Genomic DNA, 27,615 nt, shown 5'->3' with positions numbered 1-27,615 from the left:
CTGGCATAAGGCAGCACAGGAAAAAAAAAATCAACACTAGAGAGTTTTATTAACGAAAAAACACCTCTTGCAGTTTATTAACAAAACTCATATAATGATAATTGCACATTTCCTTTTCTGTCAGTGCTACATGTTTAATCACGGTCATCTTTTATAAACAGGGAAAAGTGGACATACTTTAAAATCTTTCCGATAAATATATCGCCATGCTGCATCCGGCCTGGATAAGGCTCTTCAAAACAGTGTATGCTGGAGCCTGTTAAAAATGACAATAGCAAACAAAAGAAACATGTTCTATGTTCACTTGTAGCAGTAAGACCCGGCCTGGAATGGCACGGATGGAACTCTCTGGGTAAGATATAAGACCTAACAATTTGTTTTAATTCATAAGGCTGGGATGGTTCCAGGACCGCCAGAACATCTGAATGACCTGGTTTCTCATTGGGAAGGGGAAAGAAGCTGCTAGGGGAAATGATGAGGGAGGAAGCAAGAAATAAGATTCCCCGCTGGGAGCAGTGATTTGCTTGCCTAGCGGTATATTGGTTTGCTTTCTTTAGTGGTTACTTTGAAATCTATTTCTCTGGAAACAAAAACCCTCCCGCCCCTTCATCTTCCAAATAAGGTGATCAAAGCAACACAAGCAAATAGTAAAGGGAGGTCCCCTACCAGTTGTGCATCATGTTCAAGGCCTATGTCATGGTGCTCTAGCTCTTCATCCCGAAATTTCCTTATCACCTGGTTAAATACAAAGAAAGCGGAGCAAGTCAGCATCCAACTTCCCCACTGTACTGTCTTCTTCTGGAGGCTAAAGCCTCATATTACCGTCTAAGAGGGTAGGCAAACTTTTCCTATAAAGGGTCAGAGAGTCAATACTTCAAGGTCCCCAGGCTGTACGGTCCTCTTCACAACTACTCAACTCTGCCAATGTTCCAGCAACAGCAGCCACGGACATGTCAACAGATGGGTGTGGCTGTGTTCCAACAAAACAATTTACAGAAACAGGTGGTCTGCCCCAGGTCAGGGTTTACCAACCCCCAATTTAGATTTAAAAAAAAAATTAAACAGTTCCCTTATCTGCTGTAGAAAATTATCTGAAGATACCTATTAGTTCATTTATTTATTCTGAAGGGTTTGTGCTGACGTTTGCTCAGAATCTATCAATGATCCAGACGTGGAGAATACGGGCATGGACTCAGGAGACACGGCTTCCGGTCCCAGCTCTGCCCCAGACAGGGATGGGTCACAGCTGTGACCAGGGCCCATGGTGTTGGCTCTCTGTGCTTCTTGCCTTAAGAATGAGGCAGTCCTACGCTTCTAAGGCCTGTCATTCCCTAACTTTCTAATTTTTTCCTTCTTACCAAGTTGCATACCTACCCTTTCTCCCTTTCTGGCCCCTTTCCAGAGTATATTCAAATACCTGAAGAAGTTCCTCATATTTTTCAGGCTCCTTCTCCATCAATGTCCTGATCTGGTTGTTATAGTGATGTGCTATGGACTCTTCCACAGCCACAGTGCAGGCCATTGCTCCCTCTTTCCCAAGCAGGGCGGTTCCCGCACCTGGAATGGTCAAATCCAGAGCAGAAAAGGATGTGACTGATGCCACACTGGGGAGGGAGATTGTGTCAGGTCAGGGTTCATCAACCTCAGCACTACAGGCTCTGGGGCTGGGCACTTCCTTATGGTGGGGGTCTGTCCTGGGCATCGTAGGACACTTAGCAGCACCCCTGGCCTCTATCCACTAGATGCCAGCAGCAGCCCTGGTCCTGACAACCAAAAATGTCTCCAGACACTGTCAAGTATCTTTAGAAGCAACCTGCCGCCAGTGAGAACTGCTGTTTTAGGTGGTATCGGGTCACATGGTTAAATCCTGAATCACAGAGTAAGAATGCTATTCTCTTTTCAAGGCTCTTCTGAACCCTCTGATTAGGGAAAGAAGAAAGTCTTCATTTGGGGTGAGTGTGTCTTTGATTCTCTTCTAACATTTACTCTTCTCTCTTTTTTAAGAGTGAGCTGATTTCAGGTTTAGAACCTTTGTCAGGGAACATCATTTGGCTACACCTGAATTGTTCTAGTTTTTTTCCTCCTCTGTTGTATTTATTTTTACTGTACCTTCTATTTATAAAAGTACTGATTTAAGTAAATAAATATTTAAATAAATTTAAGCCAAAAAAAAAAGGTCCATTTAACTTTAAAAAGACTAAGGAAATAAAAAGGTTGTAAGAGGACATAGAAAGAATTATGGAACTGGTATTTTAACAATTTAATTGTGCCAGATCCCTAGGCTCCTGTAAGCTCTTCTGGACAGACACATACCCAGTGCAAACCCCACCACGTTCCAAAAGGGCATCAGAACCGTCGGCCGCACCCTGAATGTGACCATTAACTCGTTGAACTTTTTCAAGTGGTCTTTTTCTTGATCCCACATTTTCTGTAAGAAACATACAAAAAAGACATACAAGCATCACATTGAGGCCACCTGCTACATACCAAGGAAGCTACAAGCCCTGTCCATGTGGGAAAAAGGAAGCAAAATGGAAATGGAATGAATAATGAGAACTTCTATTTCCCCCATTCCCTTGAGTCACTGGAGGAAAAAAACAAAACATCAGACTAAAAAGCATTGCGGATAGAGACCCAACAAACCAAAAGAGCCTCTTCTCTCAATTCCAGATAAGTGGGCCAGCAGAAGTTTTCGGACCTGCATAACCTATTAAAGGATAAGGTCCGCACAAATGAGAAATGAGATGTTCAGCCCACTCCAACAACAGGAGGGCAGCGTATCACCTATTGTGTCATTTCCTTCTAGACTGCTAGAATGTAAGTATCATTTACATCAAATGAAAAAGGGAGAATGATAAAAGAGCTAACACATGTACTTCCTAAGTGCCAGGCGCTGTCAAATAGCTTTAAGAAGGCAACTCATTTAATCTGTACAAACTATTATTATTATTATCATCCCCATTATACAGATAGAGAAAGTGAGGCACAAAGAGGTTAAATAACTTGCCCAAGAAGTCAGAGCAGGCAATTTAACTTGTGCTGAGTGTCTACTGCATGCCAGAATGGTATCAGCTGCTCTATGCCAGTTCATTTATTCCTCACCAAAACCCAATAAAGTAGGTGTTATCAGCTCATTTTGTAGATATGGAAATGGAGACCCAGAGAGGTCATGTAACTTCCCCAAGGTCACACAGGTAGAAGGTGGAAGAAAGCTGGGATGTGAACCTGGGTCTTTGTGACTACAAAGTCCAGGCCCCTCCCTCTGCCTCTCAGTATAAGATATAAAATATCCCCACGGGGGACAGGATCACAACCTCTCAGCAACTGGTGCTTTCACCTAATGCAATGACTTTTAACCCTTTTTATCCCACCCCACGATGAAATTTTAATACTTCAGATATACCACATAACCGTTTATATACCACATGTCTGTCTGTGCTTTACACATAAAAAGAATAATATACTTTTCACTCCCCCGCTCCCACCCTAATAACCAATTTTTGCTCTCCCTTGCAAATGCATGACGTAATGTGATTCATGACTTTAAGGCCTTTGGATCCCCACGCTGCTCAGTAAGACCAGGCTGGGAGGGATAATGAAGTACCCACCTGAATGACTGGCCCGACACTGGTCCGGCCCAGGACGGCCATCTGTCCTGCATAGATTCGGTTCGCTCCATATTCACCTGCATGATCCACCCGGATTATTCGATCCACAGTTGCCCAATTGATATTGTCTAAGGTCATTCCTGAACTGTAAAACCGGACACTGATTCTTCTTCCATAGGCTGCAATGCAAATGTTTACACTTTATTATTCTCAGGTAAAACAGATATTTCCTTTTACAGGCAGAAGGGGCGCCTTAGAACAAGGGTCACAGATGAGTTCCCCATAGGTAGGATATGCCCATAAATGTATTCTGTTTAACCTTCAGTGTTTTGTTTTGTTTTGTTTTTCAAGTAGGCTCCACGCCCAACAGGGCTTGAACTCATAAACCTGAAATCAAGAGTCACAGGCTCTACTGACTAAGCCAGCCAGGCACCCCCCTCCTTTTTTTAAAGTGAATGAGTTACCAACATTTAAAACATAGATTTTTCCTAAAGATCTGGATTTCTGGCTTCACATTAAGCATAGAAAGATCTGGAAATACTGAACCTGTCTTTCCAGCAGGCAGCTAACATGGCAATGAAGCACATGGCCTCTACAAGAGCATGGTTCTCCAGTTGACCTCCTCTCCGGGCCCGCTTTGTTCCCACCCCCGGCCGCACAAAACCTCCTACCGGGCTTTCAAAACCATGGCTGCTCCTCCCCAGTCAAGCTCTGTGCAGGAATCATTTCTGCAGCCAAGGTTGAGAACCATAGATTTAGGATCTCTCAAAACGCCCAGGGGCATGTGATTTGGAGAATGAGCCGTAGAGCTTAGGTTTGATCTCGTAATGACACATTATCAATTCAACTCAACTCTTCTCTTCAAAATGTAAATTCTTCAGGACAGATTAAATTTTATCTTTTTAAAAAATCTCCTAGTAGTAACACCTTGATTGTATTTTCTGAGCCTCATATTAGGGCATCCCCAGAGGTTTTTTTTTTCCCCTAAGAGTTTTACAATGTGTTTAGGTGTGTAAGGGCTTACCAGCTCATTTTGCAGATATGAAAATGGAGACCCAGGGAGGCCAGTTTGTAATGTGAACCGTGACGTGTATTGGTATCATCTTGAGACGTGTTTCAAGGCGCTTATGCATGACTACCCTATCTTTATAGAGACTTCTTTTCATTTAGCCTAACTTCCATGAAAATGTGTGGAAAACTTCACTTTGAGTACATCTGTAGGGTTATCATTAAAAGGCTTGAGTGCTTTGGACACAAGGTGATAGGGTAAGCCGGATAAAATTTGGGGTGATTCTGCATCTGAAATTTTGACCAGGTTTGACCAGGATTTTAAATGCCTCACTAAACAAAGGAGCATGGACCTGGGGGTCTGAAACATGGTGACCCAGCTTTGATCCACTCCTCTGCATGACCTGCTCCATCTCACTGAGCGTATCTGACTCAAGAAACCGGATGGCATCTAGGAAGTGGACACCAACAACTGGATGGAGTCCAATTCTGCTAGGTATAATGTACCACTCAGATCTGTGCCATCACACAGCAGGTCACTGTGGTCCATGACCATGTTTTTATATGGAGAACAATTTGACACATTTGACAAAGTCAAGGTAGCCTGCCTCAAGTTTGTTGCTTGCAAGTCCAAGGACTGGTGCTTCCATTAATCTGACCTTGCACAAAGAGGACTCCTAGGAATTGAAACTGAAAATGATGAGCTGGCCCTATTTCTCAAGGTAATCCTGTTTGGTTGTTCTTTCATTCGTTACTCCCATCCAAAAACATGTTAATGGGAAAGAAAACCGAGTACTCATTTTTAAAAAAACATTGAAGGAGAAATACAAATACATAGCGGACTTCTAATGGGCAGGACTGTATTGCTATTAAAAACATACCACACGGTTCCCTAGCACTGCACCACTTTTCCAGATTCAGGCATCTAATAAATGATTTTCATGGGGTGTGTGGAAGATTGGGTATTGAAATATTTGCCATCTACCTTTTCACAATTTCTGCAAGGTGTCTTTAAAAAAGTATGGTTTCTCTCATCTATGGAACATAAGAACTAGGAAGATCGGTAGGAGAAGAAAGGGATAAAGAAAGGGGGGTAATCAGAAGGGGGAATGAAGCATGAGAGACTATGGACTCTGAGAAACAAACTGAGGGCTTCAGAGGGGAGGGGCATGGGGGAATGGGATAGGCTGGTGATGGGTAGTAAGGAGGGCACGTATTGCATGGTGCACTGGGTGTTATACGCAACTAATGAATCATCAAACTTTACATCAAAAATAAAATAAAAATAAAAAATTATTAAAAAAAAAAAGTATGGGATTGGGGCGCCTGGGCGGCTTGGTCGTTAAGTGTCTGCCTTCGACTCAGGGCGTGATCCCAGGGTCCTGGAATCAAGCTCCACATCGGGCTCTCTGCTCTCTGCTCGGCAGGGAGCCTGCTTCTCCCTCTCCCTCTGCCTGCCACTCCCTCTGCTTGTGCTCTCGTTCTCTGTCAAAAAATAACTAAAATCTTTTAAATAAATAAATAAATAGTATGGGATGGTTGGGGCGCCTGGCTGGCTCAGCCGGTAGAGCATGTGACTCTTGATCTTGGGGTTGTGGGTTTGAGCCCCACATTGGGGGGCAGACATTACTTGATTACTTAAAAAAATAATAATAAAATCTTAAAAAGAAAGAAGGAAAGAAAGAAAATGTGTTTCCTGTCTCTAACACTAACCTTGGACAAATCAGAATTGCCATTTCTTACATATAAAATTGGCAATAATCAGGTTATTTCCTTTTTAAGGAAACATACAATAGTAACACCTTTCTTACAGAGTTATCATAAAGATAAAATGAGATACAGGAAGTAAAGTAACTTTGTAAATGAAAAAGAATGATTCTTATTCTGTTATACGCATTGGCTCAACAAAGGAATATTAAAAGTCACATTTAACAATCCTGAGTTTTGCCTGCATTGTCACACATTTTTAAATTGAGTAAAAATAAAGTTGAGGCCCAGTGCTAGAAGCTCTCAAATGCATCATTTTGTTAGTGCTTTCCCAAAGTGTGAAACACCTAACAATGATGGTACCCAGGAGATTTTAAGTGGTATATGGGAAGATTTTTTTTTTTTTAAAGATTTTATTTATTTATTTAACAGAGATAGCCAGTGAGAGAGGGAACACAAGCAGGGGGAGTGGGAGAGGAAGAAGCAGGCTCATAGTGAAGGAGCCTGATGTGGGACTCGATCCCATAACGCCGGGATCACGCCCTGAGCCAAAGGCAGGCGCTTAACCGCTGTGCCACCCAGGCGCCCCATATGGGAAGACTTTAAGTGGTTTATGAGCATGCATTAAATACACCCATGTAGTAAGAGTTACTCTCTTTTAATTCTTTCACAATTCCTTTGATATCCTTAAGGAGAATGTCTCAGTTGACAAATACCTTCCTAACACTTGCTAATCTCCCCCCCCGCTTTTTAACAATAAAGAAAATGGTTTGGGGTTCAGGCCTTGGTAGACAACAGTATCTAATACAATTTACTAACTTGTTTTTAGCACATTTATTTTTTGATTATTAGGGGCAAGCAATACTGGTTTTCCGTTTTTACCATAAGGATTTAGTTTCCGTGAAATTATTTAATTTAAAAATGGAACACTGTTGTAGAAAAAGTACACTTAGTAATCAAAAGTACAAGTGGTATTGCTAAAAGGCAAAAATCTTTAGGTGGTACACGAATGATTTAACTTCGAGAAAACGACCACACAACAATTTTCTGAGGCAGCTCTGATGAAAAAAGGATCGGGGAAGGGCCGGGAATCCTAACCCACCTCCCTAATCCAATTTCTATGCTGCTTCTACCACCCGCTGTTACTCAAACTTTATAGTGCATGCAAGTCATTCGAAGGTCTTGTTAAAACACAGACAAAGCGACCCGGGAAGTCAGGGGTGGAACCTTTGAACCTGCCCTTTAACAAGCCCACGCCGCTGGTTGCATGACCACACTGTGCCTAGCAAGGCCCTGAGCGAAGGCTACGATAACACCCGTAGGGCACTGAACTTTCAAGGTCGCCACCTCTCCTCTGCCTGGAATGCCGACCACACCTGCAGTGACGGCCCGGGACAGGTGTGCAATTACGTCATTCCACAACGCGCCGACTGTGAGCTGACACTTCAGAGTCCCTGCGGAACACCACGCCCCTCCCGCCCCGCATTCTCCCCACCCATTACGGTTCCCGCCCCGCCTATCAGCGTCCCGAGGTTCACGCCTCGAAGTCGCGCTCCGTCGCAGCCTTATGACGTCTACGAGCGGCTGCTCCCGTGACCTCTCCAGCCCAAGCCACAGGGGAAAATTCCCCGGCCCGCCGATTCAGCGCGCGTACGCAGCCGAGCTCCTCCTTTACCTGAGAGAGGCCGCAGGACGGCCGCGCGCAGCCGCCACCGGGAGTGAACCGCCGCCGCCAGCGCGGCGCAGCTCATTGTTGTGACAAGGTAACCTCTCCACTGCGCGAAGCGGGCTAAACGTGCGTTCAGCGCAGACTGATGACGCACAGAAGACGTAAGACAGGCGCTGCGCGCTCTTGCATCGGTGGCCACGCCCCTAGGCCCCTGCTTCCGTTCCATTGGCTAGAAAGGGTAAATGAAAAGATGATATTGGATATGATCACCATCCATCGCTCAGGACACCGAGGGTTGTAAAAGAAACTTGGGTTGCTAGGGAGGTGAGTGTGCTGAATTGCTCTTCCTAAGATCCTGCCTGGGTAAATTCTTGGGGAAAAGTATAATGAAGGATTCTTTATTGGCATAGCCTTTTTTTTTTTTTTGCTTTACCAGCATGGAAGGAGTTTTCTCTATGTGTCTTACATCCACTTTAAAATAGTAGAAATTGCATGGGGCGCCTGGGTGGCTCAGTCGTTAAGCGTCTGCCTTCGGCTCAGGTCATAATCCCAGGGTCGTGGAATCAGCCCCGCACCAGGCTCTCTGCTCAGCGGGAAGCCTGCTTCTCCCTCTCCCACTCCCACTGCTTTTGTTCCCTCTCTTGCTCTCTGTCAAATAAATAAAATATTTAACAAAAATAAAATAAAATAGTAGAAATTGCAGGATGTCTGGGTGGCTGAGTTGAGCAGCTGCCTTCGGCTCAGATCATGATCCTAGAATTCTGGGATGGAGTCCTCCATCAGGCTCCCTGTTCAGCTGGGAGCCTGCTTCTCCCTCTCCCGCCCCCCCCTGCTTGTGCGCTCTCTCTCTCTCTCTCTCTGACAAATAGATAAAATCTTTTAAAAAAAAATTAGAAATTGCATGATGAAATTAAACTCACCGTGTGGTCAATAGTGTCTCTAGGTGGTGGGACTAACAAATGACTTAAGTTTTGTCTTTTTTCTAGTTTTAGGTTTTGTACAAAGAACATGGTTTTGGGGGGGTTTTCTTTTCCATTTTACTGTTGGTGTTCACCCATATTGGTGCAGATTGTTTTGGGGGGAATGGGGTGGGGTGGAGAGAAGACATTCAGTAACGTGTATCGTAACCTGCATACTCAATGTGTGGGGGTAGGCTCATCAATTCTAACAAATGTGGGGGTTGGAGAGAATGGGGGTGACTATGCATGTGGGGACAAAGGGACATCTCTATCTTCCTCTCAATTTTGCTGTGATTCTAATGGTACTAAAAAAGTCTTATGAGGGGCGCCTGGGTGGCACAGCGGTTAAGCGTCTGCCTTCGGCTCAGGGCGTGATCCCGGAGTTGTGGGATCGAGCCCCACATCAGGCTCCTCTGATATGAGCCTGCTTCTTCCTCTCCCACTCCCCCTGCTTGTGTTCCCTCCTCACTGGCTGTCTCTGTCTCTGTCAAATAAATAAATAAATAAATAAATAAAATCTTTAAAAAAAAAGTCTTATGAAAAAAGTTCTGTTGTATATTTTTAAAATAACACATATCCACTGATACAGCAACCCTCCTTCAAGGGATCTATCCAATAGAAATATTTTTTCAAACGTGTAGGGTATATATATGAAAGCAAAAAAAATCAAAGATGCATATCTGGAAGAATATACAACAAAACATTTAATATTGGTAACTTTAGAGGGTTGGGATTGTGAGAAGTGGGCTTTTACTTTCTACTTCACACCCTTGGATTGTATCTTTTTTCCAAGTCACTACAAAACATTTAATTTACAGTATAAAATAATTGAAGGTGCTAGTTGTTTTTAAACTACTCTAACAGACTACAATAATTTTAAATTATGGTGAACTATTCCATAGTTTTTTAAACACATGTACTTAGTGTAAGTGAGGATGATGTAACATTCTCAGGTGAAGCTACTGAGTGTAAACCTCTCAAAGGCCCTAAAATGTTCTTTCTAAATCTTTGTCATAATCCCACTTCTAGGTCTCTGTCCCTAAGAAGAAGAAGAAGAAGAAGAAGAAGAAACATTAACAAAAATTTATAGATGTCCCAGTTATTGTCAGGAAAATTTGAAAACAAAATGTTAAGCACCAAAGGAATGTTAAAAATTATGACCCATATGTATGATGTTATATTATGTAGCCTGTTGAAATGTTTATAAAGAGCTTTTGAAAAAACATGGTAAGTGAAAAAGAAATAAGAATGCCAACTTTTTTTTTCTTTCTTTTCATCCTATCCTCCCAACCTCTGTGCTCTTTATCTTAAAAGGAATTTGGCAAGATTAACAGTGAATGTCCATAAATGGTGCTTATATGTGATTTACTTTTCTTCTCTGTAGCTTTCAGCATCCTCGTATTTTCTATAACAAACAAGTATTTTTAAAATGAGAAAACAAAATTCCAAAAAGAAAACACATATTACTCCCTAACTCCATTCTCAAAAATAAAAGTAAAGATATGTATTATTTTCCATTTAAAGATAAGGGCACTTTATCTCAGAAAGGTGAAGACACCTGTACAAAATTATACAATTAAGCAAGTAGCAAAGTCATCCCAGATCCCAAGTACCCCATGCACTGGAGAGAAAATAAACCAGATGGAATTTACTAATAAAGCCATACACTATATAAAGAAGATACTTTCAGAAGTCCTATCTTCCCAGGGATCAGACCTTCCAGCTCCACTCTGGCAAAATTAATTCCTTTCTTCCATCTTTATTTACTTGTTAGTAGCTGCAATCAGATATTGCCAACTAAAAACTTGCCTAACTGGATTCTTCTCTTTGCTGGGATGAGAATATTTTGTGATTTCAAGAATATGGAAGGCTGCCTTGATAAAGAACAAGAACTTGTTCTTTAGGAGAATGGGGCAGGAACAGAGAAACGGAGACATGCTTGCAGGGACTTTTAAAATTCCAGCTCTCCCTGTTTGTAACAGGATAGGGAGTAGAGAGCAGTGCTGGTGAGTTGAAAACAAAGTATCTAGCAAGGAGCTAACCCTTCCAGAAGTACACACTGATACAGTGGAATGCTGTGTAACTATTAAAAAGAATGAGGTGGCTACTTACATGGAAGATCTTAGAGATGTTATTAAGGAGAAAAAAGGGAGAAGCTCAGAAATAGATGTTTCATATATTCAACCACACATATATGTTTGAATACGTATTATAATTTTCTGGGAGAAAAAAAATATCAGCAGTGGTTCCCTCTGGGGGGTGGGAGGGTGGGAAGGGGAATGCTTGAAATAATTTTATGTTTTTTCTGTTAAAAACACACACCTATATCCTTCCTTGGCTTCAGCAGAGCCAAGGAGTCTTAAAAGCACTCATCCGATGATTGCATTAAAAAACTTCTGTGATTCTAGGAAAAGGCAAAGAGCAACTTTACAAACTTAGAGTTTTCCATGATCACTTGATTGCTGACAAGAAACCTCCATGAATTCTAATATACACAGATACATTTTAAAACATTCAAGATACTGTTTAATCAGTAGTTTTAAGGCACATTTGTTAGAGAGACCTGCACTTCAACAATTACACAGACATCACTTGAAGTTATTAAAGTTATCAAAATATATAAAAACATTCAAGTAAGAGGTATGCAAATCAGCAGCATTTAACCAAAATGAATATATTAGCATACATGAGTATCAATTTTATAACAGGGAAAGAACGGAGCTTCCATCTCACACACTTAACATACACGCACATGCACGCCGCGTGCACACACACACACACACACATACACACACCTTGACTGTCCTCAGAAGCATGGTGAAGGCAAAAACATATGTATATAAGTGTGCTAGGCAAAAATGCCAACAATTAGAGTTTTTTTCAAGTGAGGAGAGAGTCAACTTTTGGTTACTCAAAATTCCATGATACTAGTTATTAGCTTGAAAAGCTCACTGGTCTCACAGGTACATAAATACCCCGTTTTAATGCTAACTTTGGGGAAGAGTGAGAAAATGATCTGGCAAAGGGGCAAATATACAGAAATGTGTAAGCTATGGCAAGCCTGCTTTGCTCCTCAGAGCAAGGAGTCAATCATTTTTGAGTAATGGAGGGTCGGGGTGGGGGTGGGAAATACTCTTAGCAGCAGCTTTCTAAAACATGTACCCAGCTTTAAACTCCGGGCTACTCCCTAGGAAAAGGTTTTGAGCCAGAGAAAGGAAGGAAAACAGAAGAAAGGCTCACACAGTTTGTTGCAAAACTAAGTACTTTGGAAAAGATAATGAAGATATTAAGACGAGAACGGATTACGTGAAACAGTAATTTAGGCTTAAAAGGTTCAGAGCTATCAATTTTGGGTAAGCTTATGATGAGGTATTTATTGCACATGTTTCTTGTTTGTTTGTTTGTTTGTTTTGCTGTAATGGAAACCCTGAAGTGATACTCTGCATATTTTGTAAAACAAAATTCAAAATTTTCGGCACAAGAGAACAAGAGCCCTTAAAATACGGATACGTGCCTTGAAGATGCCCGCGCTTGGTGTACGCCAGGACACTGGCACAGGCTGGTCTGATGCTGGGACCCACAGCCTCCAACACTCATGCACGTAAACGATGGAGCTCCATGCTCCGTGGGCGTGCTCAACCGCTCTTTCCAGCCTGGCTCCGAAATGTGAAGTGTCCTTCAGAGATGGGGACCTCAGTGCAGCAAGGGAAATGGCATTTGGAAGACTTGAAAGACAAACTTTGCCTCTTCGTTTTGATGGCCCTCTATTAAGTCTCAGAACTCAAGGCCAGAAGGGACCCCGCACCATAAAGGCGGTTTCCCCCTGAGTAAGAAGGCTGCAGCAAAATGCCCCGGAAGCTAAGACATCAAGGCCCTCAACCCGCAGCCATTCCCCTCCTCCTAAAGCTTCACCCAGGGTATCCAGAGACTGCTTATTCATACAGCAGGCATGGCTTTTCTCTCTCGTATTACTGCCAGGTAGCTGGGATCACATAACCGTCCTCTCCATGTTTCCACCATCTGTTCCAAACATCCCAATTCAAGGATTTCTCTTTATGAAAAAAAAAAAAAATCAGGTCTCCTAAGGAACACTTCTCAGCCTAAACCCTCAGAAAGAGGGTTTGCAAAAGAACTAACCGAGGCTCCTGAAGGGTGATGTCTACAGTTAACTGTAAAAAACACAAATAAGCTTTGAAAAATATAAAAGGGCTCTCCTCCTCAATTTTTGTTCTGACAGCTTAAACGGCTTAAGAAGTCAGTTTTGGGGGAGAGTCACGGAGCTGCTGGTCTACAGGCAAACATTTGGTTTGAGCCTGCTTTTTCCAAGTCACTAAAGCCCTCCAGAGGGACTGGGTGCCACAAACCACAGCTGCACATAGGAGCCACCTTCAGGGAAGACCTGAACTCCAGAAAAATATATTTTACAAGTTCTGCTCCAAACCCGGGTGGACTCTGTAGGCTCGGCCGGTCAGCAGGTCAGCTTATGAGCAACACGCGGCAGGATCCTCACTGCCAATCCAGTCGGTTCTTCATATCCTTCTGGGCTTCTGTCAGTTTCTGGATCAGGTAACGCTTGTCACGACTTTCCTAAAGATAGAAATCGGTGCACATTCAATATATTCGGAAGCAAATATCATCATTTCAACCTAATCAATTACCTGTCAGACTCGGGGTGAAGGATCCTAACCACCGGACGGTGGTAATGGCCTGCAGACTGGTCTGCCTCTTGCCCCTCCACATTCCTTTGTCCACAAAGTGGCCAATAGTCTTTTGGCCACGTCAGACTGATGGGGCGCCTGGATGGCGCAGTCGGTTGAGCATCTGCCTCTTGGTTTCTGTTTGGGTCATGACCTCAGGGTCATGTGACTGAGCCCAGAACTGGGATCCGCATTCAGCATGGCGTCCGCTTGACACTCTCTCTCTCTCCCTCTGCCCCTCCTCCCACTCGCTCACACACACTCTCTCTAAATAAATAAATCCTAAAAAGAAATGTACATCAGACTGCTACTTAACACGCTTCGTTGGTCTCCCATCACACTCAGAATTAAACCCAAACTTGTCACCAAAGCCCTCACATTATGCTGTGACCCCGGCTGATAATCTAGCATCATCTTGCCTCTCCTGTCCTCCAGCCATGCCACCTGTCCTCTGGCTCCCAGGAGTGCCCTCGCTGTCCCCTCTGCCAGTTACTCTCATCCCCGAGAGCTCCCACAATTGGCTCCTCATCATTCAAGTCTCAGTTCCAACATCACCTCCTCAAAGAGGCCCTCCGCGGCCACCATCTACAGCAGCAGAGGGCCGCTCCTCGTCTGTATTACCTTCGTAGCGGCTCCTGCTATTGGAATTCATGGTTTTTCTGTAACTTTTTAGCAGTCTCAGCTCCCTCTGTCACCACTGTCTCCCAGCACAGTATGAGGAGCAGGCAGTGATCAATGTACACATTGTAAGGCCTGGCCCGAACGCAGTTCTGGGAAGCGGTGGTGAGCAGAGCCACAGCCTTCCCCCCTCCCTGGGGAAAGCACCACTTTCCTTTAGGTGTCTTGGGTAGAGGTCCCCAGCCATGACCCTCTGGACCTGCTCTTCCTTACCAGGGACAGCTGCTCTCGGAGCTGGACCACCACCCGCTTGTGTGCTCCAGCCAGGGCGATGAAGTAAAACATGATGAGGCTGCAACACAAGGGACAGGTCACTAGGGAGTTTGGGCCATTGGAAGGCCACTGGAAAAACAACCGGATCCATTTTGCCCAGAGCAGGTTCACTTTTGTTAGGAAAAGAAAGAAAGGAGAGAGAGAGGGATGGACGGACAGACCTGAGAGGAAGGAAGGGAGGGAGAGAGGGAAAATCTGGGGCATGACTCTTGATCTTGAGGTTCTGGGTTCTAAGCCCCGCATTGGGTATAGAGATTACTTGAATGAATGAATGAATGAATGAATGAATGAATGAATGAAAGAAAGAAAGAAAGAAAGAAAGAAAGAAAGAAAAGAGAGAAAAAAGAAAAGAAAAGAAAGGGGAGGGAAGAGAAAGGGAGGGGAGGGGAGAAAAGAAAAGAAAAGGGGGCGCCTGGGTGGCACAGCAGTTAAGCGTCTGCCTTCGGCTCAGGGTGTGATCCCGGCGTTATGGGATCGAGCCCCACATCAGGCTCTTCTGCCATGAGCCTGCTTCTTCCTCTCCCACTCCCCCTGCTTGTGTTCCCTCTCTCGCTGGCTGTCTCTCTCTCTGTCGAATAAATAAATAAAAAATCTTAAAAAAAAAGAATTAAAAAGAAAAGAAAAGAAAGGAAAGAAAGGAGATCTCTCCAAGCAGAGGGCATAAGAAACAGCCCCAGAGGGTTTTTAGTTGGCAGCAGTAGCAGATACTGATTCATGCCTTGCTTTTTAAGTTAATATTAAAAGTTGTTGATGTTCCCCTGGCACATGCGATACAACAGAGAAAGAGAAGGACATGGTTCAGACAGCTCAGAATGGAATGAACTGGCTGTGGATGATCACTGTGAGGCCTCCCTGGCCTCCGTTTCCACATCTGTACAATGGGGATAATAGAGCAAAACCCAGGGACCACAAACCTAGGATAATACATCTTTGAATAAAAGCAATTGGCACTTGGCTCCTATCTTCTGTGTGGTCCCAGATCTCAAAATGGGGGTGGCCGAAGTTATTATCTTTGGGGAGAGGGGCAAGTGGAGTGGAGAGCGAGCCCCCAGGAAAACAGTTGGCAACCTCATTCCGTTCCACGAAGGGGAGGTGGTTTCCTGTCCAATCTCCCCAGATAGGGCTGAGGAAATAAGGGCCACTGGAATCACTGAGATCAATGCTACTCTTCTGGAAGACACCATGGCCACAGGACAAGGATGGCCAGATCAGGGAACCGCCACCAGATGGTGCCAGCCTAGCTACAGCTGGGGTGAACCCACTAGGACGGAGTAGCCGGATCCTGAGATACCCAGAATTCCAGGCCAACTGTCTGCACAGCTTCCCCAAGTCATTTTATTAATCTCCATCAAAGGTATCCTGCCTTTAATAAATAAATTTTTGGGGTTCACGTCTTGCATGGTGGTGGGGTTTTACTGTAAGACTATATCGTGGGATAATGGCAATGAGATCATTACAGTTAATACATGCCAGCTACAACCCATTCCAGTTATCTGTGGTAGTTAGATTCTATAAAGTCTCCAGAAACGGTGAATTAGTGAATTTTGAACCAGTGCCCCCAGGGGTAGGTTCCTTGAGTCACCACTGGTCACAACATTTTTGTCAACTGATCAATACCTTGTTTTATGTTTCTTATTTATTGAGAAAGGAAGTTATCAATATATAACCTTGTTTCTGTTTAAAGACACCTTCTTTAAATATTACTGTTGATCCCTTAACCTTGAACTCTGTGTCGCAAGCACTAACTAACATAATTTCTTTGTAGGGCCCATCACAGCCCTGTTGCACTTAGAAACGACTAGAAGCACTTCAGTATGCTTGGGGCCATTTTGAACAGTGAAATGACCCACCAAAAGCACAAACTGCAAGAAACCATTGCGTGAGAGCTGAAACAAGGTAGACTATCGCGTCGTCTGACTCCAGCTGGTAACATGCCTGCTACGGTGTGAATGTTTGTGTGCTCCCCAAATTCGTATGTTGAAATCCTAATCCCAAGGTGATGGTAACAGAAAGTGGGGCTTTGGGGGGATGATTAGGTCATGGGGACGGAGCCCTCATGAATGGGATGAGTGCCCTGATCAAAGGACCCCAGAGAGCTAGCTCATCTCTTCTGCTGTGTGAGGATATGAGAAGTCTGCAAGCCAGGAGAGGGCTCTCACCTAACATGCTGACGGACACGCTGACCTTGGACTTGCAGCCTCCAGAACTATAAAGAATAAATTCCTCTTGCTGATATTTTGTTACAGCAACCCAAACAGACTAAGACAGTGCTTTTTGGGTGACTCCAATTGTTTGCTACTCTGTGCAAGTCCACAAATGACCAAGAAACTGCCTCGAGTATTGATTTTGGAGTTATAAAATATTTTAGTAAGTAGGCATATTCCCAATACAGACACAAAAAATGGAATCCATGAATAATGAGGACAGACTGTAATCAGAACAACACCCAGCACATAGTAAGACCTCAATTTTCATTTGTGATTAGAATTATTGTTATTTTTTAAAAAATATTTCATTTATCTGTTTAGCCCAACGTGAGGCCCGATCCCAGGACCCTGGGATCATGACCCAAGCCAAAGGCAGACACTTAACCGACTAAGCCACCCAGGCATCCTGTGATTAGAATTATTTTATAGGGGCACCTGGGTAGCGCAGTCGTTAAAGCGTCTGCCTTCAGCTCAGGGCGTGATCCCGGCGTTCCGGGATCGAGTCCCACATCGGGCTCCTCTGCTGGGAGCCTGCTTCTTCCTCTCTCACTCTCCTGCTGTGTTCCCTCTCTCGCTGGCTGTCTCTCTGTCACATAAATAAATAAAATCTTTAAAAAAAAAAAAGAATTATTTTATTATTATTATTTTTTAATGTAGGCTCCATACCCAGGGTGAAGCCCAATGTGGGCTTGAACTCCCGACTCGGAGATTGAGATCTAAGCTGAGATCAAGAGTCACACACTTAGGGGCGCCTCGGTGGCTCGGTTGGTCAAGCGTCTGCCTTCAACTCAGGTTGTGATCCCAGGGTCCTGAGATCAAGCCCTGCGTCAGGCTCCTTGTTCAGTGGGGTGTCTGCTTCTCCCTCTCCCTCTGCCTGCCACTGCCCCTGCTTGTGTGTGCTCTCTCTCTCTCTCTTTCTATCAAATAAATAAATTTAAAAAATCTTAAAAAAAAAAGTCAGACGCTTAACCAAATGAGCCACCTAGGTGGCCGTAGAATTACTTTAACACTCAAAAAGAATCACTTTGCAGCAAAGACTTGTCACCTTGATGTATAATACCATCATTTACTGAAGGTTTACTAAGGGCCGGGTCCTCTGCTACACATTTCACTTTTTTAACTGTATGAAACTGAGGCACAGGGAGGACACATACTGTGTGTAAGTAGTAGAGCCAGGGTTCAAGTGCATGCTTCTAATCCAGTGCTCTTCTCTCTGCCCAGTAGTCACTTTCTTTATAAAGAGCAAGTGATTTTGTAAATAATCAGTACTAGTAATTGGCAATGTTTATTGAATTTTTACATCAGGCACTGGGCTAAGTGCTTTAGCTGCAGGATCACTGAACCCACTCAACGACCCTCTTAAAAAAATCACTATTATGGAACCTCTGGGTGGCTTCCAACTCTTGGTTTCAGCTCAGGTCATGATCTCAAGGTCGTGAGATCGAGCCCTATGGCAGGCTCTCTGCTCAGCGGGGAGTCTGTTTGGGATTCTCTCCATCTCCTTTTGCCCCTCCCCTGTTCACACGTGCATGCTCTCTCTCTCTCTCTCTTTAAATAAATAAATAAACACAGAAAACCTTAAAAAAGAGAAAGAATCACTATTATGATGCCCATTTTAAAGATGGGAAAGTAAGGCTCACAGAGGTTCAGTAACTTTTTTTTTTAAGATTTTATTTATTTATTTGCGAGAGGGAGAGTAAGAGAGAGAGCACATGAGCAGGGGGAGCAGCAGAGGGAGAGGGAGAAGCAGACTCCCCGCTGAGCAGGGAGCCCAACTTGGGGCTCAATTCCAGGACCCAGTGTCATGACCTGAGCCAAAGGTAGACACTTAACTGACTAAGCCACCTAGGCACCCCCCCTCTTTTTATTAAATATTTGATTTATTTATTTGAGAGAGAATGAGGAGAGACAGAGCACACAAGCAGGGAGGGGGCAGAGGGAGAGGGGAGGTTGGTAACTTATCAAGTGCAGCTTGTGAGCTCCTGTCTCCCAGTGGAGAAGGCTCCATGTGCCTCAATGGAGAATGCTTGCAAGGGTCCAGGCCATTCTTACTCACCAGATGATCATGAAGAAAGGCACTGCGAAGGCTTCTGACGTGATGCCGTAGACCAGGGACTGCAGGGAGCTGGGAAAGGTGCTCACTGTCTTGGGGACCACCTCCCAGGTGGTGTTGAAGTTGGTGAACGGCCCACAGGCTTTCGAGGAAGGGATGCTGCCAAGACAGACCCAGGGGCTGAGGGTGAGGCGTGCGGCACTGGCTGAGCGTCCCTCCTCTGCACGCCCACAGGCTTGTTATCGGTGACCCGAGAGGAACTGCCTGATCATATGGGCCTTCTGGAACATTCTGGTAAAAAATGCTGACCCTGAAGTTTCATCTAGTCTCTAGACTGACTTCCAGTTTACAGGAAATTTAGCACAGAAGAGCAAGTTAAATGACACTTTGAGACAACAATCAAACATCCAGAATGTGGTGGCGATTTTATTCACCAGTCTCTTAATTTGGAGGTGAGGAAACTATTGTGGACTCCTCAAAGAATCAAAGATTTTTTAAAAATTAATTCATTTTTTAAAAAATAGGCTCTGCACCCAACACAGGGTTTGAACTCACGACCCCAAGATCGAGAGTCATATGCTCTACCAACTGAGCCAGCCAGGCACCCCTCAAGAATCAAAGATTAAAAGAGAATAAGGAGGCGCGCCTGGCTGGCTCAGTCAGAAGAGAATGCAACCTTGATTTCAGGGTCATGTGTTTGAGCCCCAGGTTGGGTGTAGAGATTACTTAAAATATATAGAATTAAAGGATAGTAAGGACATATAGCAATCGAAAGCAATGGGTGAAACTTGAAAGATCCTCATTTTAAAAATAAGGCTATAAAAGACAATTTGGGGACAACTGGGGAAATTTGAAAATGGCAGAAATATGATGTTAGTATTAATTAGATATGATAATGTTATTTGGATGCGTGGGAAGGAGGAGGCTCTTATTTCTAGGAGCTGCAGGCTCAAATATTTAGCTCCAATCTTCTGTGCACCCCCAGATCTCAAAATGGGGGTGGCTGAGGTTACTACTTAGGTGTGTCATGGTGCCTATAACAATTTCAAATGGGTCATTACATAGATAAAACAACGTATGCATAGAGAGAGAGAGAAAACAAACGTACCAAAATCAACATGTTAACAACTGGGACATGCAGTTGAAGGGTATAGGAGTCTTCATTGTTGCTATTTTTTTTAACTTTTCTACAGATTTGAACTTTTGCAAAATAAAAAGTAGGGAAAAATCAAAATTACAACGGAAAAAATTTTGTAATTAGGCCTACAAAGAACGGCCGACATTCACATCATGAAGTTCTGTGTATAAGATTTTCCATTGCAGCCCTATCTTTATGGATTAAAAAACATTCTGGGAAGCAACCTAACTATTGCTTAAGGAAATGGAGGAACAATTTATGATCCATTCATAAAGGAGAATACTAAAAAACCACTGAGGCACCCACAGGGACGTGAAATGACTGGCCCCCAGACAGAAACGAAGTAGTCGGGGAAGAGGACTGGAAAATGAATTGCCATCATATAGTCATGCTTTTTGAATTCTGTGTCGTGTGAATGTATTTATTATATAAATAAATCAAAGCTAAAAAACATTTTAAAACAATGAGAGTTCTGTATATGCTGGCATGGAAAAGGGGACAATATAAAATTAAGTAGAAAAAATAAGCAGCCAAACAGGATTACAGCATTATTCCATATGTGTTTTTTAAAAAAAAACACATTGTTCATATGAATTTCTGGAAGTAGTTCTAAAATATTAATAGTGGTTACCTTGACAGAGTGGGACCAAGAAGGGAGGATAGGGGGCAATTTTTTCTCTTTAAGTTATACCCTTTTGTACTGTTTGACTTTTTATATAACACCTATCACTACAACAAAAAACAATAAAAATATACACATTCAAATCGGTTAAAAAATAAGACCTGAAAGAGAGAGTCATAGTTCAAGAATTTTAATTTAAAGACGAGGGAATGGAATTCCATGAGAATATAAGTCAGAGACATTGGTAAACTGTAGCCCGTGGGGCAAATCTGGCCCATCATCTGTTTTTTATAAATAAAGTTTTATTGGAACAGTCATGCCCATCAGTTTGTATATTATCTATGGCTGCTTTCATAATGACACGAGAGTTAAACAGTTGCTACCGACACCATATAGCCCACAAAGCCTAAATATTTTAGGCTTGTGCTTTACAGAAAATGTTTACCAACCTTTGATATAAATGGTTATACTCCTAGCGAGTAGGGTCACTGGGGTTTCAACCCTCAATTTCTGATTCGTAGTCTTAGGCACTTCTGCTCTTACCAAATTCCACACTAGACTCTACATTCCTTGTGCCATGTCTGAATCATCTCTATACTCCTAGCACCTAGCACAGTGCTTGTCACACTGAAGACATTCCAAGTCTTCGACTGTGAGCATATATTATTTTTATAATCAGAAACAAGGGAGACTAGAAGAGAAGTCTGAGGAAAAGGGAATAGGGCAGGACAGACCCACTGGCACTCCCTAAAACCATGGCAACAGGGTAAGCCCAACTTCCGAAAGTGGACCAGGACATTCCAGCACCCAGAGAGAGATTCCAAAACAAAGGTGGGCCTGGCCAAACCAGGAGTGACTTACTGACTTCTGCAGGTGGAACACCACGAGGAAAGTCAATAAAGAATGCAAGGGACCCTTGAATAGAAAAGAGGGATATGCCAAGAAGCAAGCCAATGTTCTAGAAAACAAAGTCATATTTACCGTGCCATGCTGATTGTCAGAGGTATTATGGCCAAACACAGCCCAATCAACAACACCAACAGGAAGAAGAAATTAGAATTGGATGCTCTGAACTGCCTGGGGGAGGGTCTGCAGGTATAAAGAAGACTCATCTAAAGGGAGAGAAAGAAAGAGAAAAAAAGTAAGAGTCTAGCTTCCTTGGAGATCAACGAGCACATTCGTGCATTCCAGTGGGAATGTAAACTGGTAGGACTTTTCCAGAGGGTAGTCAGCAACCTAGATCAAAATGAAGCCTGTTTAATCCTGGGGAAATTCATCCTGATGAAAAGATAGAATAAAAGGGCCAAAATACATGGATATGGATGTTTACTGCTGCGGGTGCTGATATGTGGGAATAATTGGAAGCAACCTAAATAGCAATCGACAGAGGCTGCTTGAAGGTTCAAGTGCATCTGCACGTGCGATACCGGGAGCCCTTAGAGAGGGTGAGCTCTACGTCCTGCCTGGCACTGTGAAATGTGCCTTCTGATCTCATTTACGTTTTTAAAAAAGTATCCTTTACAGGAGTTTACATCTGTATTAAATGGATCTACGCTAACAAGAAACAAGAGAGATTTTGTTTGAATTTTTTATATGCATATTTATCTTTCCTCTGTATTAAAAACAAATTATTTCTGGGGTGCCTGGGGGCTCAGTCGGTGAAGCATCTGCCTTCGGCTCAGGTCATGATCTCGGCGTTCCGGATCAAGCCCTGTGTCTCAAATAAATAAGTAAAATCTTAAAAAAAAACCAAACCATTATTTCTTTCGAGGCAAAAAAGATTTGTGGAAATAACAAGTGGAAAGGGAGTGAGGGATATAGTAACAGGCATACAATTTTTCCTTAATATTTTTAAAAACTACATTACTGGGAGGGGGCCTCAAGCTGTTCTGACTTCAGCAGTAGCCAGAAAATCTTGTGAGGTGGACAGCAATGAGTGCCAGGTCCTGTTTGGGGGTCCCTGGCTGGTCAGGCCTATGGGGTCAGAACTCAGCCCAGTGCCCATGACCTATTCTGTTATCACCACACATCTTTACTGGGCCACACACGAGGAAAGCACTGGGTGACCAATATATTCTGGAAAAGGAAAAAGTTCTTCTAAGTGTTCTTACATCCATCTCTCCTTTGGTGCTTTCGACCAACTCAAGTTTCCACATGGAAGCACCAGAACATTCTTCAAAGGCCAAAACATCTGAGTCAGAAGTATGGGCCAATTCAAGGCCCTGCTTACCTAAGGATTAAATAGTTTAGGTCCTGGAGTGAAGTAGATCTGGAGTCACTTATAAGCTGTGTGACCTTGGGCCACTTACTTAACCTCTCTGAATTTCAGCTTCCTGATTTATAAAATATGGTTACTATCAGCACCTATTTCAAAAGATGTGTGTAAGCATTCCATGATAACGTGTGTAAAGTGCTCAGCAGAGTGGGGGCACATGGTATTCTTACAACCGTTATTACTGTTGTTATTATTAATACCATTATTATTTCCATTTCTGAATCCTCAGGGCTTGGCATAATAGGTAATTAGTTAGTGTGGGGCCTGTTAAGAGAGGGCACCCCTGGAAGAAGGGATGGAAGTTACTATATACATATCTGTATATAGTTTATAAAGATTTTTTTTAATTTTTGAAGATTTTTTTTTAAGATTTAAGATTTAAATTTTTTTAAGATTTATTTATTTATTTTGAGAGAGAGCGCCTGGGGTTGGGAGAGTAGGGGCAGAAGGAGAGGCAGAATCTCAAGTAGACTTCGCACTGAGTGTGGAGCCCGATACAGAGCTTGATCTCATGACCCTGAGATCATGACCCGAGCCAAAACCAAGAGTCGGATGCTCACCCAACTGCGCCACCCAGGCGCCCCTGTATACAGCTGAATAGTGAGCATGTATTGCCTCTCTAATAAAATAAAATAAAATAAAATAAAATAAAATAAAATAAAATAAAATAAAATAAAATAAAAAAAGGAGCTCAGTTAATAAGCCCAGATCAGTGAGTCACCCCCAGGGCCACTCTGCCCAATAAGCACTTAGCTCAGGCACAATGCTCAGGGCCTATGAGCCATTTGAGTTGCTACACAAATACTTGAGACCTGAAAATAAATACACGGGTTCCAACATCCAAACAGAAAAGTACAGAACTTAAATTAATTGACGTTTTGTGCGACATCACCAAAATGTGCCACTGCCAACCGATGGCTCAGTTGTGACTCCACTCTGTGACAGTTACTTACAGAAACAACACTGAAATCACAGGAGCAAAACACGTCTGTGGAAGATGTGGAAATCGATTCAAAGTCTTTTTTCCAGAATCAAAATATATATCAAACAAGGGATGTAATTTCAATACGTCTGATGGGATGTGTGTGGGCGCGACCTGCAGAATGCCTGGTGAGGTCAAGAATAGTCCAGAATATGAGCCCCACCTCCACCCCCGCTCTCCTTACCTCTTTCACATAAAAGATGATAATGAATTTCAAGGTTGCAATTGCAGGGAGAAGAGGTGAGAAAAAGGCTCCAATCCAGCAAATGGTTTGCCCATAGACGATCCCCAGGACGTTATCAGGAATGGCAAATTCCTNNNGTCCCCAGCATTGAATCAGCTTCCAAGAGGAACAGTAGGTCACCAGGAGCCTGGAAACAAACGGGACAATTTCTCATGTGGACTGCAAGTGCCTGCCAAGACCACAGAACCACGTCCACTAAATCAGAGCTGTTTCTACACACATTTCTCATGGAAACTGGTTAGTTCCATGTCTAGAAGATGCAGCATACAGTGAGCTCTGGAATCATGAAGACCAGAGTCTGAATCTCAGATCTACAGCTTAGCAGCCAAATAAGGGTGGACGGGGTTTGTAGGTTTGGTTTCCTCACCCGGAATACGGCGGGGAATATTATATGGAATATAACACAACCTACGTCACCAAGGTTGTGGTGACAATGAATGACAGGGACAGTCCCTGTGCTCTTGCTTGTCACTCGGCCCCAAAAGTAATGGGCATTCACACAGAAAATGGCTTATGAGAACCCTAACACCTTGCATATCACTTCCTGGAATGCTACACGCTTCTTACAGAAACCCTAGGACCAGGGGCCTGAGATTAACGCACACAGTTGCTCACCGTGGATTGCCACATATAAGCAAAAACACCGGAGACAACCTAAATGCCCATCAGTAGGGACTACACTGACAAATTATAAGGCATGGACTTATATTATATAGTCCTTACAATAAATGAGGAAAATCCATGTGTCCTGACATGGAAAGTTGTTCATGATATTTTGTGTGTCCAAGGGAGGGGAAAAAAAAAAAGGCAAGCTGCAGACCAATGTGGATGTACTGTGATCCCATTTATAGGGGGAAAAAGCACTTCTGGCAAGACTGTGTGTGTATTTATATACATAGTTCTGTAAATGTGTTTTTATTTTTAAGGACTGCCGGATCTACCCCAAAGTGTTAACAATGGCCACCTCTGAGAAATGAGGTAGGACTGGGGAGCTAGGGGCATGGTAACAAAAGAGAAGTCTCACTTATTCTCTAGACCTCTGTTCTTATTTCTGTATTCTAAATGTTTATCATTTTTCAATAAGTACACACTCGTGTCATATTTCTATAGGTTTTATTTATTTATTTATTTATTTATTTATTTATTTTTAAGATTTTATTTATTTATTTGACACAGAGACAGCCAGTGAGAGACAAGCAGGGGGAGTGGGAGAGGAAGAAGCAGGCTCCCAGCGGAGGAACCTGATGTGGGGCTCGATCCCATAATGCTGGCATCACGCCCTGAGCCGAAGGCAGACGCTTAACGACTGCGCCACCCAGGTGCCCCTCTATAGGTTTTTAAAAGGAGAATTTCGAGGCACCTGAATGGCTCAGTCAGTTAAGCATCCAACTCTTGGTTTCGGCTCAGGTCATGGTCTCAGGGTCATGAGATCAAGCCCCACATCGGCTCTGTACTCAGTGGGGAGTCTGCTTGAGATTCTCTTCCTCTACCCCCGCCCCTCCCCTGCTTGTGTGAGCACTCTCTCTCTCTCAAATAAATAAACTTTTATATAAATAAATATAAATAAAAGGACAGTTTCTTTTTTAAAGTTTATTTTTAAGGGCTTCCTGGACTACTGACAGGCCTGGATAATCTGTACATCTGGGTAAAAACGTGGTTAAGTAAACAGGTTCACCTAAGGCTCAAGGAGACGCCAATAAAATAATGCAATGGCAATATGGTAATGATAATCATGATAGTGATAGTTAATACTCTGTTGAATGCTCGGTACTTTTATCTGCATTTTCTCCTGTAATCCTCACAACTGTGCTGTGAAGTGGCTATGGCTACCATCCCCATTTCACAGGTGGGAAAACAGGCACAGAGCTTAACTAACTTGCCCAAGGTCACATGACCAGCAAGTGGCAGTGCTGGGGCATGAACCTGGAGGGTCTCCCCTGAGAGTAGCTGTGCTGATGGCCAGAAGCCATCTGTATGGAAGCCTCATGGAAAGCAGCGCCATTTTGGTTCATGCTGCCTTTCAAGGGGGCACTTAATGGACTATGGGGTCAATAGCCTAGAGCCAGCTGGAAGTCACTGGATGGTGGTCAGTGATGTCTGTCACACTCTATGAAGAGCAGCTGTGATGGGAGCCTCCACTGGGGATATGGAAGGGACTGGGAGGAATAGGCTTAACCCAGAGCGGTATCCCTCACACTTACTTTCTAGGGAAATCCACAAAAAGCGTCACGGCCAAGATGATGATGAGGTCAAAGATCATCAGCTTGTACATTTCCTGCCCAACTTGGGTCTCCCAGCACTGAAACCAAAGAGAGCAAGAGAAAATGAGGCCCAACAGGGGGCAGAAAAACCAGGTTCTCATACTCCTTCCAATGCCCTGTCCAGCCTCAGATCCTGCTGCCTCCGGAGGCCCTCAGCTGACGCTCCTCGGAGCTCCAGCACAGACTCTGGTTTTCAAGCCCATAGAAGTGCCTGCTGTGTCAGCCTCTGCCACACACAGGAGAGCGGATCAGCTGGGATTCAAACCCATAGCTTTGAGGCCTGTTCTCTTGACATTGAGCCTCTCACCCTATGGTGACCACCCCCTCCCCGCCCGCAGAACGCGCCCATCCCAGCAGGCTCACCGGGTAGAGTTTCTGGTTGTAGCCACAGAGCTCACAGGAGTAGTTATCACAGGATGTAATCTTAGAGCCCAGGGTGAACACCAGCACACAGATGGTAGCCAGTCGCATAAAGACACACCTGCAGGGGGAAAGAGGGAGGAGAGGGGATGGGAAGAGGAGGCGTCAGGGCAGGCTGGCTCCTTGGAACTGAGGCCACAGAGCAGAAAAGCTTCAAAGCAAACCCACAAATAATTAGAGAGTATTTGTTTGGGATTTTGAGAACGTTCTGGAAATGGATAGCAGCACTGGTGGCACAGCACTGGGAATGTACTTAATGCCACAGAATTGTACACTTAAAGATGTCTAGGGGCACCTGGCTGGCTTAGTTGGTTAAGTGTCTGACCCTTGATTTCAGCTGTCATGATCTTAGGGCCCTGGGGTGTCACACATATCAGGCTCAGCATGGACTCTGCTTGAGATTCTCTCTCTCCCTCTGCCCCTCCCCCCACTTGTGCATGCTCTCTAAATAAATATATTTTTATTTTTTTTTATTTTTATTTTTTTTTAAGATTTTATTTATTTATTCGACAGGATAGAGACAGCCAGCGAGAGAGGGAACACAAGCAGGGGGAGTGGGAGAGGAAGAAGCAGGCTCACAGCAGAGGAGCCTGATGTGGGGCTCGATCCCGTAACGCCAGGATCACGCCCTGAGCCGAAGGCAGACGCTTAACCGCTGCGCCACCCAGGCGCCCCATAAATAAATATATTTTTAAAAACATTTTATTTATTTGAGAGAGAGAAGGAGAGAGGGAGCACAAGCAGGCGGAGGAGCAGAGGGAGAGGGAGAGGGAAAAGCAGACTCCCCGCTAAGCAGGGAGCCCAATGCGGGACT

At 43.7% G+C, this 27,615-nt stretch overlaps 2 protein-coding genes and 1 long non-coding RNA gene across 3 annotated transcripts in view; 1 reads left to right on the top strand and 2 right to left on the bottom strand.

The window, feature by feature from the left end:
• Nucleotides 1-50: 50 nt before the first annotated feature.
• COQ7 (coenzyme Q7, hydroxylase) lies at nucleotides 51-8,273 on the bottom strand. Its single transcript, XM_008696943.2, has 6 exons — nucleotides 7,999-8,273; nucleotides 3,609-3,787; nucleotides 2,314-2,428; nucleotides 1,418-1,557; nucleotides 667-735; nucleotides 51-256 (listed from the first exon to the last, which is right to left on the bottom strand). The coding sequence occupies exons 1-6, from the start codon at nucleotides 8,216-8,218 to the stop codon at nucleotides 179-181; spliced, it is 801 nt and encodes a 266-aa protein (XP_008695165.1). The 5' UTR covers nucleotides 8,219-8,273; the 3' UTR covers nucleotides 51-178.
• On the top strand, nucleotides 8,189-12,517 carry LOC103668646. The gene is made up of 3 exons (XR_570129.2): nucleotides 8,189-8,316; nucleotides 9,981-10,178; nucleotides 12,385-12,517. It is a non-coding gene; the product is annotated as an uncharacterized LOC103668646 (long non-coding RNA).
• Nucleotides 11,461-27,615, bottom strand: part of TMC7 (transmembrane channel like 7) — a 52,150-nt gene continuing 35,995 nt past the window's right edge. Inside the window, exons 10-16 of the mRNA XM_040635265.1 lie at nucleotides 26,745-26,862; nucleotides 26,322-26,419; nucleotides 24,061-24,247; nucleotides 21,601-21,731; nucleotides 18,863-19,018; nucleotides 14,540-14,618; nucleotides 11,461-13,538 (exon numbers count right to left, since the gene is read on the bottom strand). Of these exons, the coding sequence (XP_040491199.1) occupies nucleotides 13,458-13,538; nucleotides 14,540-14,618; nucleotides 18,863-19,018; nucleotides 21,601-21,731; nucleotides 24,061-24,247; nucleotides 26,322-26,419; nucleotides 26,745-26,862 (850 nt within the window). The 3' untranslated portion in view covers nucleotides 11,461-13,457. The remainder of the gene's footprint in view (nucleotides 13,539-14,539; nucleotides 14,619-18,862; nucleotides 19,019-21,600; nucleotides 21,732-24,060; nucleotides 24,248-26,321; nucleotides 26,420-26,744; nucleotides 26,863-27,615) is intronic.

The sequence above is a fragment of the Ursus maritimus genome, unplaced genomic scaffold, assembly GCF_017311325.1.
Source record: "Ursus maritimus isolate PB19 unplaced genomic scaffold, ASM1731132v1 scaffold_2, whole genome shotgun sequence".
In the NCBI taxonomy this organism is placed as follows: Eukaryota; Metazoa; Chordata; class Mammalia; order Carnivora; family Ursidae; genus Ursus; species Ursus maritimus.
Note: the sequence above shows the minus strand (reverse complement) of the source record. Positions and strands in the feature narration are given on the sequence as shown.